The sequence below is a fragment of the Lithobates pipiens genome, unplaced genomic scaffold, assembly GCF_037356315.1.
Source record: "Lithobates pipiens isolate NorthernLeopardFrog02 unplaced genomic scaffold, aLitPip1_a1.2 Scaffold_19, whole genome shotgun sequence".
NCBI classification, from domain to species: domain Eukaryota; kingdom Metazoa; phylum Chordata; class Amphibia; order Anura; family Ranidae; genus Lithobates; species Lithobates pipiens.
Genome location: NW_027507764.1, coordinates 585,183,984 through 585,196,158, shown reverse-complemented (window position 1 = coordinate 585,196,158; position 12,175 = coordinate 585,183,984). Strand labels below are relative to the sequence as shown.

At 51.2% G+C, this 12,175-nt stretch overlaps 1 protein-coding gene across 1 annotated transcript in view; it reads right to left on the bottom strand.

Annotated features, from left to right (window-relative positions):
• Positions 1-5,997: 5,997 nt before the first annotated feature.
• The window catches only part of TMIE (transmembrane inner ear), a 184,863-nt gene continuing 178,685 nt past the window's right edge, over positions 5,998-12,175 (bottom strand). Inside the window, exon 4 of the mRNA XM_077493515.1 lies at positions 5,998-6,658. Coding sequence (XP_077349641.1) covers positions 6,282-6,658 — 377 coding nt within the window. The 3' untranslated portion in view covers positions 5,998-6,281. The remainder of the gene's footprint in view (positions 6,659-12,175) is intronic.

Sequence of the window (12,175 nt, the reverse complement as noted above, 5' to 3'; positions counted from 1 at the left end):
TCACTGCTAGGACATTCATGGGGGGAACCTCTCGCTGTGGCAGGAGACTCACTGCTAGGACATTCATGGGGGGAACCTCTAGCGATGTCAGGAGACTCACTGCTAGGACATTCATGGGGGGAACCTCTCACTGTGGCAGGAGACTCACTGCTAGGACATTCATGGGGGGAACCTCTAGCGGTGGCAGGAGACTCACTGCTAGGACATTCATGGGGGGAACCTCTAGCGGTGGCAGGAGACTCACTGCTAGGACATTCATGGGGGGGAACCTCTAGCGGTGGCAGGAGACTCACTGCTAGGACATTCATGGGGGGGAACCTCTAACGGTGGCAGGAGACTCACTGCTAGGACATTCATGGGGGGAACCTCTCACTGTGGCAGGAGACTCACTGCTAGGACATTCATGGGGGGGGGAACCTCTTGCTGTGGCAGGAGACTCACTGCTAGGACATTCATGGGGGGAACCTCTCACTGTGGCAGGAGACTCACTGCTAGGACATTCATGGGGGGAACCTCTAGCGGTGGCAGGAGACTCACTGCTAGGACATTCATGGGGGGGGGGGAACCTCTCGCTGTGGCAGGAGACTCACTGCTAGGACATTCATGGGGGGGGGAACCTCTAGCGGTGGCAGGAGACTCACTGCTAGGACATTCATGGGGGGAACCTCTCACTGTGGCAGGAGACTCACTGCTAGGACATTCATGGGGGGAACCTCTCACTGTGGCAGGAGACTCACTGCTAGGACATTCATGGGGGGAACCTCTAGCGGTGGCAGGAGACTCACTGCTAGGACATTCATGGGGGGAACCTCTCGCTGTGGCAGGAGACTCACTGCTAGGACATTCATGGGGGGAACCTCTAGCGGTGGCAGGAGACTCACTGCTAGGACATTCATGGGGGGAACCTCTAGCGGTGGCAGGAGACTCACTGCTAGGACATTCATGGGGGGAACCTCTAGCGGTGGCAGGAGACTCACTGCTAGGACATTCATGGGGGGAACCTCTAGCGGTGGCAGGAGACTCACTGCTAGGACATTCATGGGGGGAACCTCTAGCGGTGGCAGGAGACTCACTGCTAGGACATTCATGGGGGGAACCTCTAGCGGTGGCAGGAGACTCACTACTAGGACATTCATGGGGGGAACCTCTAGCGGTGGCAGGAGACTCACTGCTAGGACATTCATGGGGGGAACCTCTAGCGGTGGCAGGAGACTCACTGCTAGGACATTCATGGGGGGAACCTCTAGCGGTGGCAGGAGACTCACTGCTAGGACATTCATGGGGGGAACCTCTCGCTGTGGCAGGAGACTCACTGCTAGGACATTCATGGGGGGGAACCTCTTGCTGTGGCAGGAGACTCACTGCTAGGACATTCAAGGGGGGAACCTCTAGCGGTGGCAGGAGACTCACTGCTAGGACATTCATGGGGGGGGAACCTCTCACTGTGGCAGGAGACTCACTGCTAGGACATTCATGGGGGGAACCTCTAGCGGTGGCAGGAGACTCACTGCTAGGACATTCATGGGGGGAACCTCTCGCTGTGGCAGGAGACTCACTGCTAGGACATTCATGGGGGGGACCTCTAGCGATGTCAGGAGACTCACTACTAGGACATTCATGAGGGGAACCTCTCGCTGTGGCAGGAGACTCACTGCTAGGACATTCATGGGGGGAACCTCTCGCTGTGGCAGGAGACTCACTGCTAGGACATTCATGGGGGGGACCTCTAGCGATGTCAGGAGACTCACTGCTAGGACATTCATGGGGGGAACCTCTCACTGTGGCAGGAGACTCACTGCTAGGACATTCATGGGGGGAACCTCTAGCGGTGGCAGAAGACTCACTGCTAGGACATTCATGGGGGGAACCTCTCGCTGTGGCAGGAGACTCACTGCTAGGACATTCATGGGGGGAACCTCTAGCGATGTCAGGAGACTCACTGCTAGGACATTCATGGGGGGAACCTCTCACTGTGGCAGGAGACTCACTGCTAGGACATTCATGGGGGGAACCTCTAGCGGTGGCAGGAGACTCACTGCTAGGACATTCATGGGGGGAACCTCTAGCGGTGGCAGGAGACTCACTGCTAGGACATTCATGGGGGGGGAACCTCTAGCGGTGGCAGGAGACTCACTGCTAGGACATTCATGGGGGGGAACCTCTAACGGTGGCAGGAGACTCACTGCTAGGACATTCATGGGGGGAACCTCTCACTGTGGCAGGAGACTCACTGCTAGGACATTCATGGGGGGGGGAACCTCTTGCTGTGGCAGGAGACTCACTGCTAGGACATTCATGGGGGGAACCTCTCACTGTGGCAGGAGACTCACTGCTAGGACATTCATGGGGGGAACCTCTCACTGTGGCAGGAGACTCACTGCTAGGACATTCATGGGGGGAACCTCTAGCGGTGGCAGGAGACTCACTGCTAGGACATTCATGGGGGGAACCTCTCGCTGTGGCAGGAGACTCACTGCTAGGACATTCATGGGGGGAACCTCTAGCGGTGGCAGGAGACTCACTGCTAGGACATTCATGGGGGGAACCTCTAGCGGTGGCAGGAGACTCACTGCTAGGACATTCATGGGGGGAACCTCTAGCGGTGGCAGGAGACTCACTGCTAGGACATTCATGGGGGGAACCTCTAGCGGTGGCAGGAGACTCACTGCTAGGACATTCATGGGGGGAACCTCTAGCGGTGGCAGGAGACTCACTGCTAGGACATTCATGGGGGGAACCTCTAGCAGTGGCAGGAGACTCACTACTAGGACATTCATGGGGGGAACCTCTAGCGGTGGCAGGAGACTCACTGCTAGGACATTCATGGGGGGAACCTCTAGCGGTGGCAGGAGACTCACTGCTAGGACATTCATGGGGGGAACCTCTAGCGGTGGCAGGAGACTCACTGCTAGGACATTCATGGGGGGAACCTCTCGCTGTGGCAGGAGACTCACTGCTAGGACATTCATGGGGGGGAACCTCTTGCTGTGGCAGGAGACTCACTGCTAGGACATTCAAGGGGGGAACCTCTAGCGGTGGCAGGAGACTCACTGCTAGGACATTCATGGGGGGGGAACCTCTCACTGTGGCAGGAGACTCACTGCTAGGACATTCATGGGGGGAACCTCTAGCGGTGGCAGGAGACTCACTGCTAGGACATTCATGGGGGGAACCTCTCGCTGTGGCAGGAGACTCACTGCTAGGACATTCATGGGGGGAAACCTCTCACTGTGGCAGGAGACTCACTGCTAGGACATTCATGGGGGGAACCTCTAGCGGTGGCAGGAGACTCACTGCTAGGACATTCATGGGGGGGAACCTCTCGCTGTGGCAGGAGACTCACTGCTAGGACATTCATGGGGGGAACCTCTAGCGGTGGCAGGAGACTCACTGCTAGGACATTCATGGGGGGAACCTCTCGCTGTGGCAGGAGACTCACTGCTAAGACATTCATGGGGGGGAACCTCTTGCTGTGGCAGGAGACTCACTGCTAGGACATTCATGGGGGGGAACCTCTCGCTGAGCGCCCCTCTTAATCGGATGAGCCAGCATTTACATCACCTCTTGGAAGTGTTTTTAAACATTTTGTGCTAAATAAAGTCTTGTTTTACCGCACTTAGAAGCGCCCTCTGCACCTTCTTTGTGTTCTTTTTTTCTACCAGAGCTTTCTTCTCTCTTATGGAGTGCTGATGATGTGACCTCGAGACGCCTCCCTCTCTTTCCTTGTCTACATTATGGATTGGACTTTGTTCTTCATGATCCTTTGGAGGGTCTTTTTTTTTGTTGCCAAGAGCGCCCCCCCCCCATACCCAACCATTTCCTGTCTATGCATCTTAAGGTGTTGACATGCATCATGACGGTCACGTCTTCTCACACGTGTGTTGAGATGTGGCTTCAATGTTTTCAATGGAAAACTCATCAAGTAAAAATATGAGTCCAGCCTTAGGCCGCGTACACACGGGCGGATTGTCTGCCCAACTTAGTCCGCTGAACCGTGTTTCAGCGGACAATCCGCTCGTGTGTGGGCTTCTGCTGACTTTTTCAGCGGACAGTCTGACGGACTTTGTCTTTCGGAATTTCCGTAATTTTGTCCGCTGAAACTTGGTTTTGTCCGTCCAAACTTGGTTTCAGCGGACAGTCCGCTCGTGTGTAGGCAAGTTGGACGGACTAAGTATGGCGCATGCTCAGAAAGGATTTACACGGCCGAAGGTTGCATTGCAGTGTATTGGATGTCGTATTTCTAGTCCCGTCGTACGTGCTGTACACGTCATCACGCACGTTTTCAGCGGACTGTCTGTTCATCGTGTGTGGTCAAGTCCGTTCATTCAAAAGTTGAACGGACTGTCTGTCGGATTGTCTGACGAACTTAGTTGGGCGGACAATCCGCCCGTGTGTACGCGGCCTTACTCTTCTTCAACCAAGAGGGATCAATGGCAAGTAGTGGGACTGAGAGTCATCCATGCTGACTGAAAGGGATTTTAAACGATCACCTTGTAAAACAACCCTTTAAGTTTAACATAGAAATTAAAGACAAAACGTGTGTATAGGTATAAAATTAAAAAAACATTATAAAAAACTTTTTTCCCCCCTTTTTTTTATAAGTGATCACATTCCCTCTATTCTCAACTGCATAAGAACTGGGGGTGGAGAAACAGCAATATCCTGATCTTCCCAGTGAATGGCTTTGCAGGGGCGGGGTGGGGGGGTTCTCAGGACAAGTCTGATCACTGGAGGAGAGCAGGCTGAGTTCCCAACATAGCTGTGCTTTCCTGCTTAGTGTGCTCAGTTTTTAATAGGAAAGCAGAGGAACTAGCAGGAAGACCAGAGATTTGACATAAGGGAAGCAATAAAAAAAGGAACAGGATAATTTTCCATACAAATACATGGAGCAGCAGGCACATATCAGGGATATGAACTTTTGGGTTTACATATCCTTTAAACTCGAGTACTATGCAGTAGATCAGTGGTCTCCAAACTGCGGCCCTGGGGCCAGATGTGGCCTATTGCTTGTCTTTATCCCGGCCCTGGGCCACTATTCCTCCCACTGACACCAATGATGGGGCACTATTCCTCCCACTGATACCAATGATGGGGCACAATTCCTCCCACTGATACCAATGATGGGGCACTATTCCTCCCACTGATACCAATGATGGGGCACTATTCCTCCCACTGACACCAATGATGGGGCACTATTCCTCCCACTGACACCAATGATGGGGTACTATTCCTCCCACTGACACCAATGATGGGGTACTATTCCTCCCATTGATACCAATGATGGGGCACTATTCCTCCCACTTACACAAACAATGGGGCACTATTCCTCCCACTGACACCAATGATGGGACACTTTCCAGAACCCCTCATTCACATATCACAAACCCCCCTATCACAAGCCTGTATCACTCAGAGGTTCCCTATCACAACAGAGCCCCCCCCCCCCTCCCTATACATGACAGACTCCCTCCATCTCTGATTGTAGCCAAACTGGTTCTTGTGCTCGTGGCACCCTGGGGGGGGGGGGGACCCAAATGGCACCCACCGTGGCACCCAATAAAAGTGTACATTTATGGAGGGCATTCAATGTGGGTGTTTTTATGGGTTCTGTTATTAGGGGGTGTAATTAGAAACATTTTGTACATTGGTTCCATAAGAATTCATGTAAAAAATGAACGTGATTGGGTTATATTCTCTCCAGGTCAAATGGCATACTTCATACAGAATAGTGTTGCTCAGGAATACACTGCATTATGGCCACTAGATGGCGCCGATGAGCACTGTAAATAGTATTTATTTTCTATGATCATCAGCTACATCTAGTGGGCACATTGTGGTATTTTCCTGATTAAATCTGTATGAAGAATAACATTCAACCTGGAGAGCAAATAGCTTAATCATATTTTTGCCCCCATTCGCACTAATTCGCATTAATGTTCATACACTTTCATTGGGCAAATAGCTCTGCAATTTTTTTTTAATACCCCCCCCCCCCTTAGTGTTTTTATGGATTATCAATGAATTTTGTGTCTTTGATTTCAGCATACCGAACTTTCCTTTTTTTTCTCGAGGAGGCAGGAAGCGCCTACATAGCGGTCCGTAAGTCTCAAACTCGAGGCGCTTCAACCTCACCTCATCCGCCCAGCCCCTGCGCCGACTGGAGCCAAACCACACCCACTTTTACTAAGCCCCACCTCCATCAGAGAGTGCAGATGAAAACAGTTGGAGCATTTTCTCGGCAGTGCATTTTTATGTCCGTTGCGAACACAATGAAACGCGTTTCACTTTTTGGCAGGTGGCTTCTTCGCCGTCTTTGAGTCGCCCCCTTCACCTTTCCCGGCGGGTTTTGCCTCGCCCCCTCCTTTTCCTCCCGCTTTTGCATCACCCCCTCCTTTTCCTCCGGCTTTTGCATCACCGCCACCTTTTCCGCCAGACTTAGGGGCTGCGCCCGATTTGTCTGCCGCAGTGTCTTTATTGCCCTTTTTATCGGTGGCTGGCTTCTCGGCTCCTCCCTTTTCACCGTCTTTCTTTTTCCCATCACCCTTCTCATCTTCCTTGCCCTTCTCGCCTTCCTTTTTCTTGCCACCCTTCTTGCCGTCTTCTTCAACTTTGCCAGACACGGTAGGCACTTCCTTTTTCTTGGGTGCTGCTTTCATAGCTGTCAAAGAAAAGTAAAAAGAAAAAAAAATATTTAAATACTTAAAACCTGGACATTTTCTGACACTTTTTTTTTCCATGTGTAAATCTTTTATTTTTAATTTTTTTGCTAGAAAAATATTTAGAACCCCCAAACATGATATATATATATTTATTATTTATTTTTTATATATATATATATATATATATTGCAATATATATATATTGCAATATATATATTTTGCAATATATATATTGGAAAATAGATATTATCCAATATATATATATATATATATATATATATATATTTTTTTTTTTTTGCAATATATATATATTGGAAAATATATATTATCCAATATATATATATATATATATATATATAATTTTTTTTTTCTTTATTTCTTTATTTTATATGTGTGTATGTATGTATATATATATTTTTTTTTTTTTTGCAATATATATATTGGAAAAAATATATTATCCAATATATATATATATATATATATAAAATATATATATATATATATAAAATAGATAAATATATATATATATATATATATATATATATATATATATATATATATATATATAATAGATATATATATATATATATATATATATATATATATATATATATATATATATATATAAATATATATATATATATATATATATATTTATGGCCCAGAGCCCTCTGACCGATACGGATAAGGATGACAAACAAGGTTAACACAAACTCGCTTACTTGAACCGGACCTGAAAGTGTGCCCTGGCCTAACGTAGGGTATACCAAAATAAGGGGGCATACCCTTGATAGAGAAATGAGTAATAAATGAAATGAAAATGAAATGAAGTGAAATGAGTACTCGCTCGAGGAGTATAATGCTTGAGAAATGCCCTGACAGGGGATGGGTGGGTGGGTATCGCGCACCGGAACCGACGAGGTAGCCAGGCGAACGGGCTGGTTATATACACCACCGGGCTCCACCCATAATTCCAGGCCACCATACTGGCCTTTCCATTTATGGCCCAGAGCCCTCTGACCGATACGGATAAGGATGACAAACAAGGTTAACACAAACTCGCTTACTTGAACCGGACCTGAAAGTGTGCCCTGGCCTAACGTAGGGTATACCAAAATAAGGGGGCAAAAACATACAGGTAGGGAATGCCTTTATTGATTCAAGTTTGTTACTGGGTGAGCTTGACAAAGGCCTGGGCCATCTCTACTTGCGGATTGGGTATGTAACGGGCGAAACAGGTGGACTTCCACCTACCCAACTTTTTGATAACGTGGACCGGGACCCCTTGGCGGGAGGCAGATGAAGCCGCTCCGATCCGAAATGAATGTCCGGAGTAGTGAGCCGGATTGAGGTGAAGGATGCCCAGGAGTATCCTGACATGCTCCATGAACTGGGCTGCGTTCAGTGGCTTACCGTGGAATGGCAGAAGCGGGCTAGTTCCTGGTTGATCGGCCAGAAGGGTCAACAAGCGGGTGAGCATGGCGACCGGGCACCAGCGGTTGTTAGTTTTATAAAAATGTATGTCCGTCCCCGGGCCGAGCTGCTGCGTCTTGGATACTGCTATATGTAGGATGAAATGGTCTCCGTGCCTGACCAGGTGGTGCTTGCATAGCGTGCGAGCTGAGGGGCTACTGGAGGTAAACTCGCCTGGCCGCAAGAAGCCGTAGAAGGCCAGGTGTATGGCTGCTTGTATAATGATACTAGTGTGGAGTCCGAAAGGTGCAGTGGCCAGAATATCGGACATGTTTCTGAAAACGTCTCCTGTGATAGGCAGGCGTTTGAGGGAAGCCGCAGGCTGGCGTTTCTGGATGCCACGCATGACGGCCCGAATGGCGTGACAAGTGAACAAGGAGGGTTCAGCAGGGTCCTGGAGGGACGTAAAATGTTGTACCCCGGCCAGGTATAGTCGGATCGTGTTGAAGGATAACGCCAAGTCCGAGTGGCAATGGGCAATGAAGGCCAGAACTTGCTTGACCCGGGAGATCTCTGTGGAGCGAGATGTTAAGAAACGGTTAAAGGCCCTCCAGGCTGTTTGGTAGGCCTTGCGGGTATTGTCTGCGAGGGAGTGATTGATGAGTTGCGTCGCGGCTACTAGGTGAGGGGTTAATCCAGGGTCAGTTGAGACCAGTGCGGGATAACTGCTGACGTTGGTCCGGCTCCGGGCACCTGATCGAAAAAGGAAACTAAGTTAAAGCAGGAGAGGGCGTCCGCTGCCCGATTACATTTACCGGGGATAAAGGCACAATGAACATTAAATTGAAACAATAACGAGAGCTGGACCAGCCGCCGCAGGAAGGACATAATCTCCAGAGACTTGGACCTGCCTTTGTTAATGATTTCCGCAGTGGCGAGATTGTCCGTTGAAAAGGTCACTGTTTGACCGGACCAACTGCGGCCCCACGTATGGGCAGCGACTACGATGGGGTACAACTCGAATAGGGAGGACGTCTCGGTGAAGCCCGGAATAGCCAGTATCTGAGGAGGCCAAGGGGCTGCAAGCCAGAGGTGGCCAAAAATTGCCGCAAAACCTGTGGAGGCCGCTGCGTCGGTCACGACCTGCGGTGACGAGGAGGACACGGAGGGAATGAATAGGGACACACCATTCCAGGATGTCAGGAATTCCTCCCACATGGCAAGATCAGCTATAGCCGCGGGGTCCAGGCTGAGGATATGCTCCGGGTCTTGTGAATGAGACAGTAGGACTAACAGGCGTGATATAAAAGCGCGACCTTGAGGGATGATGCGCATGGCAAAATTAAGCATACCGAGAAGGGACTGTAACTGCCTCTTGGTACAAGTTCTGGTGCGGGTGAAGTCCCTCATGACCGACCTGATGCGGCTTAGTTTATCCGGGGGGAGGCTGGCCTGCATAGTGCTGGTATTTAAGCTGACCCCGAGGAAGGTGATTGCCTGCGCAGGGCCCTCCACCTTGTGCTCAGCAATCGGGACGTCAAGGTTATTGAAGACCACCCTTAGTTTATCCAAATCCCCTGGAAGGGAGCCAGGTGACTCGACCAGCAGGAAGTCATCCAAATAGTGTATGACTCCCTGGCACTGGGCTACGTGCAGCAAGATCCATTCGAGAGCCTGCGCAAACGAGTCGAAGAGCCAGGGGCTACTCTTGGACCCGAAGGTTAGCTTAGTGGCAAAATAGTAGAGCTCCCTCCATTTGATGCCATGCCAGCACCAGAGAGATGGGTGGATAGGAAGGAGCTTGAAGGCGTCCGAGATGTCGGCCTTGGAGAGCCATGTTCCTGTGCCTGACTTGAGAATGGCCTGGATGGCCATGTCTACGGACGCGTACTTAAGGGAGAACTCCTCAGAGGGGATAAGAGAGTTAAGACTGGGGACAGAGGAAGAATAAGGCGCTGACAAATCGTAGACCAACCTAAGTTTATTGGAGAACTTGCCCTTGACAAGCCCAATAGGGCTGACTCGCCAGATGTTAAATGGGGGCTTCGTGAAAGGGCCTATGATGAAATCCCGGTCTAGCTCTGCCTGTAATAGCTGGTCGATGGCTTGTACGTCCGTGGCTGCTGACCGCAGGTTCTGGCACTCGTGTGTAAGGTGAGGGAGGGAAATAAGTCCTGTATGAAAGCCCTGAGTAAAGCCCTGGACTAGGTAGGTGGCAAGTGAGGGGGTGGGATGATTGGCGAGGTAGACGCTGAGCCACGACACGTTGACCCGGCTTAGTCAAGATTTTCTAGCCTGCTTGACCTCGCACATGAGCCTGGGATGAGCTCTATTACATCGTGAGCATACATGGAGCAGCCTGCACTGGCTGAAATTGCACGACCCGCTGTTGTAGTTGTTACAGATGGCTGCGCCCCCCAAGGTCTTGACCGGGCGCCCCAGTTTATCCGTCTGCGGCAGGCGTACCGGCGCCGGTAGGGCCTGGGCAGTGCCTGAGGTCGATGGACCGTCTACGGGTGGGGTTGCCACTGAGCTGGCACACCAAGTCGCGGTGTGAGTAGCCGACTGGCAAATGGCACAAAGAGGAGACCGCAGCCCTGCGAAGTGTCGACAGAACAACTCGGTGTCCAAGACACTCCAATCCGTAGGTATCTGAAATTGGGAGAGCCTGGCGGCCGCCTTAGCGGAGAAGGAGCGGTGATAGTCATAAAATGCAAAACCGCCGTATTTGTACCCCAGGTCAACTACTACGTGGAGGTAACAATCCAGTTCCTCCCTCCTGCCGGGGGAGGCCGAGCAGATGACATCCCTCAGCATGCCGAAGGCCAAGGTGAACTCGGTGACTGAAAGCTTCCTGTCCAGCCTGGGGTCTTTGGCTTTAAGGACCACCGACACGTCCCCCCAAGTGTAAGCTTTATTATCTGCCAGCTCATGAATGGATATCAGGAGTGAAGCCAGATTGACGTCCTTTCCCTCTAGGATGTCCTTCCTGATGTTGGCTGATATTAAATGAGAAGGGTACACTACTGGTGTACACCCGGGGGTACCTGCGCTGGTGTTCTCCACTGCTTGTAAAGCTGGTGTAGGAGGAGAAACAACTGGGCGGGTCTCGAGGAGGGCCACCCGACTCTGAACCTCTGACATTGAGGTCGTCAGGGATGATACCAGCGTGTGAAGCTGCGTGATGGAAGCAGCGATAGAGCCCAGGGAGGCCTGCTGGACACTATCCTCAACCGCGGCTGGGGGAGGAAAAAGGAGCCCGAAGAGCTCGGCCTTTCTGGCTGTAGCTGGAAAGGGTACACCCCTACGCCTCAACTCGGCTGTCAGCCTTGGAATGGTCCATGATCTGAAGGACCTTTGGCTGCCGCTCTCTGAGACGAGAGACGGGGACAACGGAGCCGTGTAGTCCTCGCTGCCAGCCTGGGACATGGTGGCAAAATCCAGGCTTGGTGAGCCTATTAATCCTAGGGTCCGGGTTTTTCTCCTACACGGAACCTAAGGAGGCACCGTCCGACCCGGTGCAGGTTGGACCTACTGAAAACTCGACTGATCTGAGGAGATGAAGGTGAGTTTGTATGAGACTCCTATACCTGCAGAGAGATGTCTAGCTAAATAGTGGAGGTAAGACTTGAAATGTGATGGAAGACATAACTGAAACGAGCTACATAAATAAAACGAGCAGACAACTGAATTTAGAATAACGTGCATATGGCGACAGAGACGTGACTTGGTTGCGCCGCAGATGCAAAATTTCCTTTCCTTCCCTTTCCCCATTTTTTTTTTTTTTTCCTTTGTTTCTAACGCAAATTGCACATAGAACGTGGGGCTCAAGCGAAGGTGGACCCTGCCACGTGGAGCTCAGGCAGGGGGGTGAACCCCGCCACGTGGAGCTCAGGCAGGGGGGGGGGGGCCTGCCGCGTGGAGCTCAGGCGGGGGTGGAGCCCGCCACGTGGAGCTCAGGCAGAGAGGGGGGGGGGGGGGCCTGCCGCGTGGAGCTCAGGCGGAGGTGGAGCCCGCCACGTGGAGCTCAGGCAGAGGGGGGGGGGGGGCCTGCCGCGTGGAGCTCAGGCGGAGGTGGAGCCCGCCACGTGGAGCTCAGGCAG